The sequence below is a fragment of the Sturnira hondurensis genome, unplaced genomic scaffold (genome assembly GCF_014824575.4).
Source record: "Sturnira hondurensis isolate 20B ecotype Veracruz unplaced genomic scaffold, ASM1482457v3 Scaffold0009719, whole genome shotgun sequence".
Classification (NCBI taxonomy): domain Eukaryota; kingdom Metazoa; phylum Chordata; class Mammalia; order Chiroptera; family Phyllostomidae; genus Sturnira; species Sturnira hondurensis.
This window is the reverse complement of record NW_028082350.1, coordinates 328,696-342,286: the sequence shown is the minus strand read 5'-3', so window position 1 is coordinate 342,286 and position 13,591 is coordinate 328,696. Positions and strand designations below refer to the sequence as shown.

The 13,591-nt window shown below is 36.8% G+C and overlaps 1 protein-coding gene across 1 annotated transcript in view; it reads left to right on the top strand.

Annotated features, from left to right (window-relative positions):
- Window positions 1–13,591, top strand: part of CFAP44 (cilia and flagella associated protein 44) — a 123,110-nt gene that overhangs the window by 70,417 nt on the left and 39,102 nt on the right. Inside the window, exons 18-22 of the mRNA XM_037057378.1 lie at window positions 615–760; window positions 1,373–1,643; window positions 8,742–8,797; window positions 8,935–9,097; window positions 10,999–11,129. Coding sequence (XP_036913273.1) covers window positions 615–760; window positions 1,373–1,643; window positions 8,742–8,797; window positions 8,935–9,097; window positions 10,999–11,129 — 767 coding nt within the window. The remainder of the gene's footprint in view (window positions 1–614; window positions 761–1,372; window positions 1,644–8,741; window positions 8,798–8,934; window positions 9,098–10,998; window positions 11,130–13,591) is intronic.

Below are 13,591 nucleotides of genomic sequence, written 5' to 3'. Positions count from 1 at the left end.
TAGAGTACTTCATTCCATGTATCTTCCCTCATTGTCATGTATTTTATTGTTATGTATGTATTTGTGTCCCCAAAAGGCATTTTACTATTGTTTTATATTCTTGGTATCATTTTGGTATATTCTTTTTCTTTCTGTTATTCCTTTCTACATCTTTGTAATTACATCTTCCACCTAAAAAATAGCCTTTGATATTTTCTTTAATGTAGGGTGTGTTGATGACAGATTCTCTGGTGTTTGTCATGAACTATAAAATTCTGTTAATAAATACTGCTTATTCAGTATTTATTATTCAGGGTAATATTTAAAATGGAATTTATTATTCAGGGTAATATTTAAAATGGAATTCAATACATAGTCAGGGGTGAGAACTCTCTTCTCTTACTTTTAAGTAGAAACAAATTATTGTGTTTTATCATTATAATTGTACAGTTGAATATAAATGAAAGATGAAGATGCTTTATAAAACCTATCTATAGTCATGGAATTTATATAAAGTAGATGTTTTAAGACATCTATTTTATGATTTAAATTTTGAAATAATCAAAAACTTCTCATGTGGTCATATGTGTCTTATATTCAAATACTACCTTCTGTGTTATTTATCTCTTTCCTAGGGTGGCTATGATGCTGGTTTTCTATATCACTGTGAGTTCCCTCCATACGACAAAAGCAGTGATATCACAGAAAAGAAAGATGAACCTTTTGACTTCCGTTTTCTTGAGGATACAGAAGATAATCCCATCCACACCATCACTTTCAGGTGAACAGAATTTCAGAAAGCTTTAAAAAACTATAACCCATTGGTATCTATAGTTTTACCCATTATGAATACTGTCAATTTTTAAAGATCTATCCAGATGGAGGGGCACTCAAATAATGACAAATAAATCAAAGGAAGAAACAGAATCAAAGCTAATTCTGAAACTGTATTTCAATCCCTTTTATCAAATATTCTGCAAATAATTCTGTTTATCACATAATTGAATTGTATGGATTTACTCTGTGTTATTTAGGAGGATGCCAGTGCATGGTCAGATAATGTAGCTTCAGGATTATGATTCTGGAGAAATCACAAATTAAATTATTATTACTCTTTTAGTAGTTGGGAATGAAGCATATGTGCCAGTCATTCTTTTGGAGACCAAATGCAATAACTCCAACTTTCATATGCCACCCCCCCTTTATCTTCTTGTATTAGTTTGCTGGAATTTTCATGGTTAGGGCTTCAGCATGTAAGTTTTGAGGGGGACATAATTTAGTCCATCATAGCTTAACAAAGCTATGAGCAAATTTTTAGTCATTTGTCAATTAATTTAAAATTAAACATTTTCAGATTAATGTGAAGAACAATTTACTTCTTTTTGTTTTATAGTTTTAACCAAGATATGATGTTCTGTGGAATGCAAGATGGGGCAATTCGAGTCTATGTCCTAAGTCAGAATGACTCTTCATTGACCAGTATGGAGCACTACTGGCACTTCAGTATCCATGACAATGATTATGGATGTATTAAAGGCATTTCTACCAGCTATGATGACCGTTTTTTGGTAACTGTTGGAGCAGATAGTAATATTTTTGTTTTCAGCACTTTTTCTGTATTTGAGTTAAGGGAAAGCGTGAAAGCCAAAGTGCCATCTCCCAGGGTATGTAACTAACAACAACAACACCCTTTATTTTAAAATAGTAATGTTAGAATTGTTCGTATTCTCTAAAACTTGCAAACTTCTCAGACACATTTACCCTATAGACTAATCTTCCTACCAATATTTTAATCTTGACTTTCTTGGGCCTCTTTTTCAAATACTAGAATACTAGGTGTTGAATTTCCTTTCTTTCTAAAGGTATAGAATTTCCCAAATTAAAAACAAAGTTGTGTCAATTTTCTGTATCAATCACTTAATCAAAGTTTGTTTTCAAAATGCACATTTTTTAAGATATATATATTGTGCTTTTTATTTATTCACTCACTCATTGAAGGAGTTTATGTGAAATGTGCACTATAATTTGTGATTTGGAAAGGGGTTGTGAAAATATTATTGTAGTATTAGAGTATGATAGTGTGGGTCATGATTAAAGATTCAGTTAAATTATTCTATTTTTAGGAATAATACATTATTGGCTTTTAATAAAGATGGAATATTCAGCTCCCTGAATTATATACTTTTTCCCTGTCAGAGGACCTGAATTTTCTATTATTGATGTGGTCCCTTTTGATTGAATTATTAATAACTGTTAGAATTTCTCCTAAGGAATAAGGAATTGTATTAGAAAGACTATATTTAAAATTCCTATGAACACATTGGCTTCCCACCTAACAGGTAGCCAATCTCAGGAGACCAGACAAAGAACATAGGGAAGATAGGGAAGATTTGAGAGGGAAAATTTTGGTTTCTATTAATAGCAGAAAGATTTGCAGAGTGTACTGTTTTTTTTTTTTAAAAGAGGTTCAGCTCAGGAAGAGGAATTACAGCACAGAAAGTGTATGAACAAGAAGAAAATCTTAGGACTTCTGGCCAAGATGGAGCATTGTAGATACACTGTGCTTCCTTGCACAACCAGAAGGACAACAAATTTTAAAAACAAAAAACCAACCAAACTGCCAGAAAATTGAACTGTATGGAAGTCTGACAACCAAGAAGTTAAAGAAACATTCATCCAACTGGTGGAAAGGGTAGAGATGGGCATCCAGGGTGGAGAGTACTCATGGCAAGGTGGTGGCTGGAGGACCTGGGCAGGCACAAGCTGGCGGCCAGTGGACCAGACCTGTTGGTCCCACATTTGTGTGTGGATAACGGGAGAAACAACTGGGGAGTGAGACAGACCATGCAACCCAGGGTTCTAGCACAGGGAAATAAAGCCTCAAGCCTCTGACTGAAAAAAAACCTGTGGAAGTTGAGGGGGTGGGAAAAACTCCCAGCCTCACACCAGAGTTCTCTGGGGAGACCCACAGAGACCTAGAATGTACACAAAACCACCCATCCAGGAATCAGCACCAGAAGGGCCTAATTTGCTTGTGAGTAGCAGAGGAAGTGACTGAAAGCCCTCCAAGAGTGGAGCAAGTGGCATTGTTTCCTCTCAGTCCCCTCCCCCACATATAGCTCCACAACATGGTCAAGTGGGTTGCTTTGCCCTGGCTAATACCTAAGGCTCCACCCCTTATCACATAACAGGTGCACCAAGCCAAAAAAAGGGGGGCCTCATAAAAGAACAGATCAAAGCTCTAGAAAAAATACAACTAAGTGATGAAGAGATATCCAACATATCAGATGCAGAATTCACAACACTGGTAATCAGGATGCTCACAGAAATGGTTGAGTATGGTTGCAAAATAGAGGAGGAAGTGAAAGCTATGCAAAGTGAAATAAAGGAAAATGTACAGGGAACCAACAGTGACAGGAAGGAAACTGGGAGTCAGATCAATGGTTTGGAGCAGAGAGAAGAAACACACATTCAGCTGGAACAGGATGAAGAAACAGGAATTCATAAAAATGAGGAGAGTCTGAGGAACCTCCAGGACAACTTCAAACATTCCAACATCCAACATCATAGAGGTGCCAGAAGGAGAAGGGGAAGAGTAGGAAATTAAAACTTCTTTGCAAAAATAATGAAGGAAAACTTCCCCAATCTGGCAAAGGAAATGGACTTCCAGGAAGTCCAGGAGACTCAGAAAGTCCCAAAGAAGTTGGACCCAAGGAAGCACACACCAAGGAACATCATAATTACATTAGCCAAGATTAAAGATAAGGAGAGAATGTTAAAAGTAGCACGAGAAAAGGAGACAGTTACCTATGAAGGAATTCCCATAAGACTGGCAGTTGATTTCTCAGAAGAAACCCTGCAGGCAAGAGGGAGCTGGAAAGAAGTATTCCAAGTCATGAAAAGCAAGGACCTATATCCAAGATTACTCTATCCAGCAAGGCTATAATTTAAAATGCAGATAAAGTACTTCCCAGATGATGTCAAGTTAAAGGAGTTCATCATCACCAAGTCCTCATTATATGGAATGTTAAAGGGACTTACCTAAGAAAAAAAGACAATGAAAAATATGAACAGTAAAATGACAAAAGACTTATAATTATCAACAACCAAACCTAAAAAATAAAAAAAAACAAACTAAGCAAAAAACTGGAATAGGAACAGAATCACAGCAATGGAGATCACATGAAGGGTTATCACTGGGAGTGAGAGGGGGGAATGTGGGAAAAGGTAGAGGGAATAAGAAGCATAAATGGTAGGTACAAAATAGACAGGGGGAAGTTAAATAGTGTAGGAAATGGAGAAGCAAAAAATCTTATATGTAAAACCCATGGACATGAACTAAGGGGGGGAATGTGAGTGGGAGGGGAACAAGGGAGGAAAGTGGGATACTGTAATAGCAGAATCAATAAAATATATTTAAATTTTAAAAAATATTAATGTATTAAATTACCCATAAAAAAGAATCTTTAGCATTCTATGTGTGGTCAGCTCTCTATATGGAAACACATATTGGAAAGAAAAAATACATTCTGCATACATATAATAGTGTCCTTTTGTTTATGACTGCAATCAATATTTCTTAAATTACTGAAGCACACTCTGCTCTGAAGAAGGTGAAACCAGGAATAATTGAATAAACAAACCAGGAACTAACTCTGTGTAGGGTTGAGGTTCTTACCTCAAACCTATGAATCAGCTAAGGAGTTGTTAAAAGTACAGATGCTTGAGCCCTACTCAAGAGCAATTAAATCAGAATCAATGAAGGTGAGGCCCAGGTATCTGTAACCTATGCCTCCCCCCGCCCCTGTAATTTTACCATGCAACCAGTATTGAGAACAATGGCATACACTTTGGAACTGCTAGGAGCACCTTTGTTTAAACTCAAATTTGTTGAAAACAGCTGAGGCCAGGAGATCCTGGAAATCATACTAATTTGAAGAACTAAATGGCTTAATTCTGGGCAATAAAACGATTTTAAAATGTAGTTATTTTTATTCATTTGTCCACTGCTACGTGATCTCCTAGTGCTAGAGATTGTAGGTATCTATGAAACAGACAAATAAATAAATACAACAAAACATCTCTAAAAGTGTACCATGTGATGCTACATTGGAGTCAGAATAACCTGCACTATAGCTGAAATAAACTTTAAACTACTGTTCCTTTTTTGATTTTCTATCCAGCTTTTCTATCAGACATCATCTTTTTAAATTTTATTTTTGTTTACCTCTCTCCATTCATTCACATGCTCATCTGAGAAGACTTAAGTTCTTCTAGCTTTGGACAATAACTGCTTTTAGAAACTGTAGTTGCAAGAGATCAGTTGCCCAAGATTCAGAATTTTTTAAAATCACTGCTCTAACATGCTCAAGAAATCATCCAAGAGGGAGGGAGGCGGGTGCTCAGTTGTTGTATCAAAGGGAGCTGCATTATTCTAGCAGCACCATTCTTTTTTTAAAATTAATTAATTAATCTATCCTTTGAGGGAAAGGGGAGGGAAGGAGAGAGGGAGAGAAATATCAATGTATGGTTGCCTCTGGTGTGTCCCCTGCTGGGAACTGGCCTGCAACCCAGGCATGTGCCCTGACTGGGAATCGAACCGCGATCCTGTGGTTCGCAGGCCTGTGCTCAATCCACTGAGCTACACCAGCCAGCACCATTCTTGGTTAAGCCTCCCACTGTTAGAGATCTGAGGTTACGTGATATACTTTACGCTCATGTGGCTGGAGAAGGGCATTGAATTTACAGCATTAGCAGAACACAGAATGTGATGTATTTTATTCGTGTCAATAAAGGAATGACCTGTCCTTGTTCTACAGAGAAAAAGAAAATAAAATAAAATTCAATGATTAACAGTAACTAGAGTATATTAGTGATCATTGTCTCTTACATTGGTCATGATTTATGACTTCACTTTTACTAAAGTCATAAACCTGTCTTACATAAAAATACATAGGCTTACATTTCATATGTATAAAGACTAGTAGTATAATGACAACTTTTTTTCTTATTTTTTTAATATATTTTATTGATTATACCATTATAGTTGGTGTATTCCCCGCCTTCATTCCCCTCCACCCACACACTCCCTCCCCCACCATTCTCCCCCCTTAGTTTATAACCACGTGTCTCAAGTTCTTAAGATTCTATATTTCCCCTACTATTCTTGCCCTCCCCCCTATCTATTTTCTACCTACCGTCTATGCTACTTATTTTCTGTACCTTCTCCCCCCTTCTCCTCTTCCCACTTCCCTGTTGCTAACCCTCCATGTGTTCTTCATTTCTATGGTTCCACTCCTGATCTAGCTGTCCTCTTGGTTTGCTTTTGTTTTAGGTGTGGTTGTTAATAACTGTGAGTTTGCTGTCCTTTCACTGTTCATATTTTTCATCTTTTCTTATATAAGTCCCTTTAACATTTCATATAATAAGGGCTTGGTGATGATGAACTCCTTGAACTTGACCTTATCTGAGAAGCACTTTATCTGTCCTTCCATTCTAAATGAAAGTTTTGCTGGATAAAGCAATCTTGGCTGTAGGTCTTTGGATTTCATGACTTGGAATACTTCTTTCCAGCCCCTTCTTGCCTGTAAGGTCTCTTTTGAGAAATCCGCTGACAGTCTGATGGGTACTCCTTTGTAGGTGACTGTCCCCTTATCCCTTGCTGCTTCTAGGATTCTCTCCTTCATTTTAGTCTTGGCTAATGTAATTATGATGTGCCTTGGTGTGTTCCTTCTTGGGTCCAACTTCTTTGGGACTCTCTGAGCTTCCTGGATTTCCTGGAAGTCTATTTCCTTTGCCAGACTGGGGAAGTTCTCCTTTATTATTTGTTCAAATACGTTTTCCACTCGTGGCTGTTTCTTTCCCCCTTCTGGTACCCCTATAATCCGGATATTGGAACATTTAAAGATGTCCTGGAGGTTCCTAAGCCTCTCCTCATTGTTTTGAATTCTCATTTCTTCATTCCTTTCTGGTGGGATGTTTTGTTCTTCCTTCTGGTCCATTCCATTGATTTGAGTCCCAGTTTCCTTTCCATCGCTATTGGTTTCCTGGACATCTCCCTTCATTTCAATTAGTTTAGCCTTCATATGTTCCTCTAACTTGTGACTATAATCAACCAGTTCTGTGAGCATCCTGATAAACAGTGTCCTGAATTGTGCTTCTGAGAGGCTGGCAATTTCTCGGTCGCTTAGAGTTATTGGCTCTGGGACTTTGAGTTCTTCTTGCGCCATCTTTTGGGCTGTTCGTGCCTGTTCCGTAGCAGGATTGGAGCCCTAGGTGTTCACCAGAGCAGGGCAACTCAGTCGCTGGGTTGTGAAGCTGTATGTGGGGGCAGGGTCAAAGAGGAGCAATGGCGTCTCGTCTGCCGCCTCCTGCCGCGGCCCCCACAGGTGCGGCAGCTGCCACTGTCACCAGGCCCATGCGTTTCGTCCCACTGCACGCGAGTGTGCCACCGCCGTCAGCCCTTGCCCCCTGGGGCCTGTGTGGTCCATCTCACTGTGCGCGAATGTGCAACCGCAGTCAGTCTACCCCACACCCTGACTGGGTCCGGGCCACTTACTCGCCTAGGTCTGAGGATCTTTCCTGCCCAACCCTGCTCTGATGCGGGCTCTGCCCCTCTTACCGTCCCTGTTGAACAGTTAGTGGTTGTCGGACTTCTGTATAATTCAATTTTCTGTTTTGTGGCTGTGTCTTTGTTCTCCCAACCTTTGTTGTATTCAAACTTGGTTGTGGGAGAAGGCACAGTGTTTCCACCTATGCCTCCATCTTGGCGGAAGTCCATAACAAGACAACTTGATCAAATGTCTTCGTGTCTTTACAATGAATGACAGCAAAATAAAGACCAACCTATTAGAAAAGATAATAGAGCCCTGGCTGGTGTGGCTCAGTGGACTGAGCGCGGATTGTGAACCAAAGGGCCACTGGTTCAATTCTCAGTCAGGGCACATGCCTGGGTTGCAGACCAGGTCCCCAGAAGGGACTGCACAAGAGGGAACCACACACTGATGCTTCTCTCCCTCTCTTTCTCTCTAAATAAATAAATTTTCTAAAAAAGATAATAGAGAATAAGCAAGTTCAATTTTACTTAAGAACTGATTAGCTAGCAAACTAAGACTCTTGTTTAGTTCACCAGGTTATACTTCCTCTTCTTTAACAGTCTAAGACATTTTACAGCATAGCACTTGAATAAACCAAGTACTTCTGAGTGATTTACTTCGTAGTACTCCTTAATTTAAACTAATTTTTTAAAGGGAGATTTATATTTCTGATTTAATATCTTTCTCAAGGAGAAGGATTATATTATTCGGTACATTTCTCATTGTATGTGTTCTTTTGATAAGGTCAAGTGAAATGCTTGCTAATATATATGAGGTATTTTGGGGAATTGTGTATGTATAAGAGGGATATGCATTTTTAAAAAACTTGTATTTTAAAATAAATAACAGAAAATTTTTGTGTGTATTTTTTATGAATAGCACATAAATATCAGTAATTTATATTTTGAAGAGTCAATATGGTGATTTAACATTTTTGCATACACGTGATTAAGTTTCAAGACTTTCCCTACCCCTTTAAATGAAGTCGAAAAAATCAGTTTAGTCAACTGCAATATTTTCCCTAGTTTATTTTTTGTGAAAATATTTTTTCAGGCCTATAATTGCTAGAAAAATGGCAGGGGGAAATCCTCAATTTAGTTATGATTAGATACTTTAAGGGCGATACGCAATTTTTAAAGGGCTAACTTTTTATTCCTCTCCCTACAGTTTGGAATTGAAACAGCGCCAATTCCAAAAGATATTGAAGATTCCAAAGCCTACAGGTCTGAGCTTTTGCAAAACAAACCAACATTTTATAGAAATCGATTAAGCTAAATGAATTGCCAAATAGTTAAATGCTAATTTTCTCTTTGCTGTTTCTGTATCTTAATTTGTTATGCTTTAAAATTTCTGTTTTCAGTATAGAGAATGCCAGAAGAAAAAGAGAGCATGACAAGCTAATGAAAGAAGTGGAAGAAATAAAGGCCAGGAAGAGAGAACAACTCAAAGCTTTGAGGGACCAATTTCAGAAATTACTACGAATGAATGAAGAATTACCAAAGCATATGCAATTTAAACGCACAGTAAGTAAAAAATAAATTTGACTTTATCATATGCTATTTCTGGTTTGAGACTAGTATATAGTTGGCCAACAAGTAGGAACACTTAAAATCATCTTGAAGCTTCTCTTTACCTGGCCAATGTGTTGGCAGCAACTAAACTGTGGTAGAACTGGTCACACAACTTAGTTTAGTTGCAGAAGAATCTCTTAATACAAAGTTTACTTCTGGATTTAGCTATCTTCCCTTTTTTTTGGTAATAAGATAAGATATAAATATAAGTTTGTATCTGTTATCAATTCTTATCATATGTAGCCAAGATATCTAGCTATTGAATATGGAACTATTGGATACATAATTTGATTCTTGGTGGTTCCATTTATATAATTCCTCAGATCTGTTGAAAAGATAGTACCTGCTTTAGCCACAAAATTTCTGGAAGATGACTTAGTTAATTTTTTTAGCTGTGGGGATGATCACTCAATTGTTTAAGCTAATTCTGTATTAATTTTTTTCTATCTACTAGTAATTTTTTTCATTTTGTACTTCTTCCTAAACAGAAATACTGTCAAGAGCCTAATCAAATAAAAACCTAGAATTTATCACCCTGACTATAACCATGATTTGTCCAGTCCTGTAATTCTAGAGGCACTGGGGCAATTTCATATAAAACGTGCTTTGGCAAAATCATAATGGTTAGCTCATATTGGTTAAAAGATGTTTTTGCTCTGTTTTTTAAAAAAGATTTTATTTATTTATCTTTAGAGGGGAAAGGAAGGAGAGAGCGACAGAGATTTCAATGTATGGTCGCCTCTCGTGTGTCCCCTGCCGGGAACTGGCCTGCAAACCAGGCATGTGTCCTGACTGGGAATCGAACTGTGGTTGTTTGGTTCTCAGGCCCGCACTCAGTCCACTGAGCAACACCAACCAGGGCTATGCTCTTTTACTAAGAAAAAGGCAGACACTTGCAGAATATGGATGACATAATTCAAAATAAAGAACAACTGGGCAAGTTCTTTGCCTAAGCACATTGTACACATCATTACTTACAACACAAGCACCTCTGGAAAAAATAATTACCATTTCCAGTTTAGTGTTGAATGAAGGCCCTGACAACATTTGGGAGTGAAGGTAAGAAACATGAGGCCTCTAAGTATAATTATGAGGAAAATAACCCCCTTGGTGAAGGACATTCAGCCGGAACTTGATGTTAAGAGGATATCAAAGATTTTTCTGTCTTTCCTGGGTAGGGTTGCATGGGAGGGGATGTTTCAGCTAATGATCAACTGCCAGGAGCTGCTACCCTGTTCCCCGCTGGCTATGTAAAGTAGTTGCTTTGGGGAAAAGGGAACATACTTTTTACAACTGTGTGAAGGGAGCTCTAGCCAGGTGGCTCAGTTGGTTGGAGCATCACCCCATACAACAATAGATTTTGGGTTCAATTCGTGGTCAGGGCACATGCCTGGGCTGCAGGTTTGATCCCTGGTTGAAGTGTGTACAAGAGGTAACCAATTGATGCTCCTCTCTCACAGTGATATTTCTCTCTCTTCTCTCTAAGATCAATAGACCTATCTTTGGGCGAGGACTTAAAAAAATGTAAACTTTGTGAAAAGAGTATTTTTTAAAACTTTGTACAATCTAAATATTCTGTTAGCGTTCATTATTTTTATTGTGAGAAAAATAATATACTATGTAACTTTATTTGTATTATTGTTAATTATTTCTGAGAACCTTTTTCCATTTTTTTTGCGGAAGATCAAAAATATGTCATTTCTCTCCAGAATGGAGCTTATGATATTTGGGAGAGAGTAATGATGGTGCATAAAATTGAGGACAAAACTTAAAAATCTGTATGTGTGAAATAAGATTGATAAAGTACATTGATAAAAGTACCCATTTTGATGAACAAATCTTCCTATCTACAGGATTTTGATATAGATTCTAAAATTCGTGCTGAGATTAACAGAAAAACAGTTCATAAAATTCAACAAGTGGAAAAGGAATTAGCTTGGGAGAAAGAGAAACATGAACTTGGCCTAAAGAAGCTACAGAATAGGTAGGATCCATATTTCTTGCAATTTAAGATGTTTGCCAGTATGGATTTGAATAAAATAGTTTGAAGTGTCTTAATCAAAGTATTCAGATAAGAGGTCTCCTGAAATATGCACTAATTCTTAAAATCTCAAGGAATCTTCTTGTCACTGCTACTGGGGTATCTTCCTGTGCTTTCTGATTGCTCCTTCCTAGTTTAAATCTGAGAAATTTGTTTTACAATTAGATATTTTACTGACCAAATGATGTAATACATATTGACATTGTTTTTTTACAATTATTTTTTTATTTAACTAATACAATAGCATGTAAATGTTAAAACACCAAAAATAAAATAGAACCAAAGGTCTCACAATGAAAGACTGCAACTTTCCATCCAAACCCTTTCGTGTACCAATTTGACTTCTCAGGGAATAGTTTTCTTTGCCTTTTTGAGATATAATTTACATACAGTAAAATGCATAAATCTTAACCGAACAGCTTGATAAACTTTTACAGATGTTTAAACACGTATATCTTTTACTCAGATTAAGGACATTTATAGCACTTCAGAAAGTTCCCTCATGATCCATCCCAGTAAAAATTAACTCTGCAGAAATGAATGTTTATCACCATGGACTACTTTTGTCTGAACTTGATAGGAATGAAATGGTACAATATTTCATTTTACGATGTGTTAAAGAGCTAATGTTACAATATTAACTCTTTGGTGTCTGGCTTCTTCACTTGGTGTCATGCCTAAGTTTAGCCGTGTTGTTGCAGGTGGCAGTGGCCCATTCTTTCTCATGGCTTTGTAATATTCTAGGAAATGGTTACACCATAATTTACCCACTTAACTGTTGATAAATGGTTGAGTTGTTTCTTCTGTTTTTTGGCTACTATGACTATTGGGGCTATGAAAAGTTCTGTGCATGTTTTTGGTGGATATAAATGTGTGTTTTTGAACAGAAGTTTTTAATTTCAAAATGTTCAATTTATCATTTTTTCAATTTATTAATGTTTTTACTATCTCTTAGAGCTTTTATGTTGTAATTAGGAATTTTTATCTATTCTCAATTTATGAAATAATTCTCCTGTGTTTTCTGCTAGAGGGTTTATTGTTTTTGCCATTATCTACCTTGAATAATTTTAATGGGTGGTATAAGATAGAGATCAACTCATAAATTCATAAGTAGGTGGGTCATGGTGGGTAGTCATGCCCCACGCATGTAACTTTTTAGTAAAAGTCCTATTTTTGTTTTTAATTGTTTATTTTTATTTTTATTTTTATTTATTTATTTATCTCTAGAGGGGAAGGAAAGGATACAGGGAGAGAAATATCGATGTATGGTCGCCTCTCATGAGTCCCCTGCTGGGAACTGGCCTGCAACCCAGGCATGTGCCCTGACTGGGAATTGAACTGCGATCGTGTGGTTCTAAAAGTCCTATTTTTGCCTTAAGCAAGCTCTGTCCATTGTTTCTTTGCATCTAGGTTAACATGCCTTTGAAACCCCCTCCTTCTAACTTGTGACTGCATTTAAAAAATCACTTAAAAAAAAAAGAAAGCACTTAATCTTAAATTGTACTGTAATTTAATCCCAGCTTTGCTTTATTCCACTTTCGTGTAATCCCTCCTTAAGCGCAAATGCATAAAAGAAACTGCAAACTGTTATACTCTGAAACATTTATTTCGGTCTGCTCAGATCTTGCTTCCAGGAGTATCCTCTATTTGGCTCAAACAAATTTCTGTAAAAATTAAAAATAAAGAGATAGAGATCAAGTGCCATTGGTTTCTACATGGATATCCAATTGACCCAGTATCATTTGCTGAAAAAAGTATTCCTTCCTCTTGAGATTGTAGTGATGCTATGGTTAGCCATGTATCTGTGGGTCTGATCCCACACTCTTCATTCCATTCCATTGCCCTGTACATGCTGGCATCACATTGCCTTAATTATTCTTGACCTCTAATACTGTAGATCCCCTGGATTTGTTCTTCATCTTCAACATTGTTTAGCTCCTTTGCATGCTAAGATTTTTTATTGAAATTACATTGAATCTGTGGATCAACTTAGACTTTAATAAACATTGAAAAATATTGAGTTTTTTAGCCCATAAACATGATAAATCTTGAAAAGAATTCACTCTTAATGTTTCTTATAGTGGTTGCAACTATACATCTAAACAGCATATTTCTATGAGTTTGTTACTAATCATTATTTATTGACTTCCTAGTATGATAGGTGAAGATTTTGCTCACTTTAACATGCTTATGCTCTTTTAAAAAACTTTTTAGACATAGAAAATATAATAAGTACTTTAAAGTCTTTTTCTGTTAATTATATCATCTGTGTCATTTCTGGGTCTGTTGCCATTAATTGATATTTTTCTATTTTAGGTCATATTTTTCTTCTATTTTGCCTGCCTAAAGTTTTTTGATTGTATGCCAGAAATTGTGAATTTTACATTGTGGGTGCTGGATGTTTT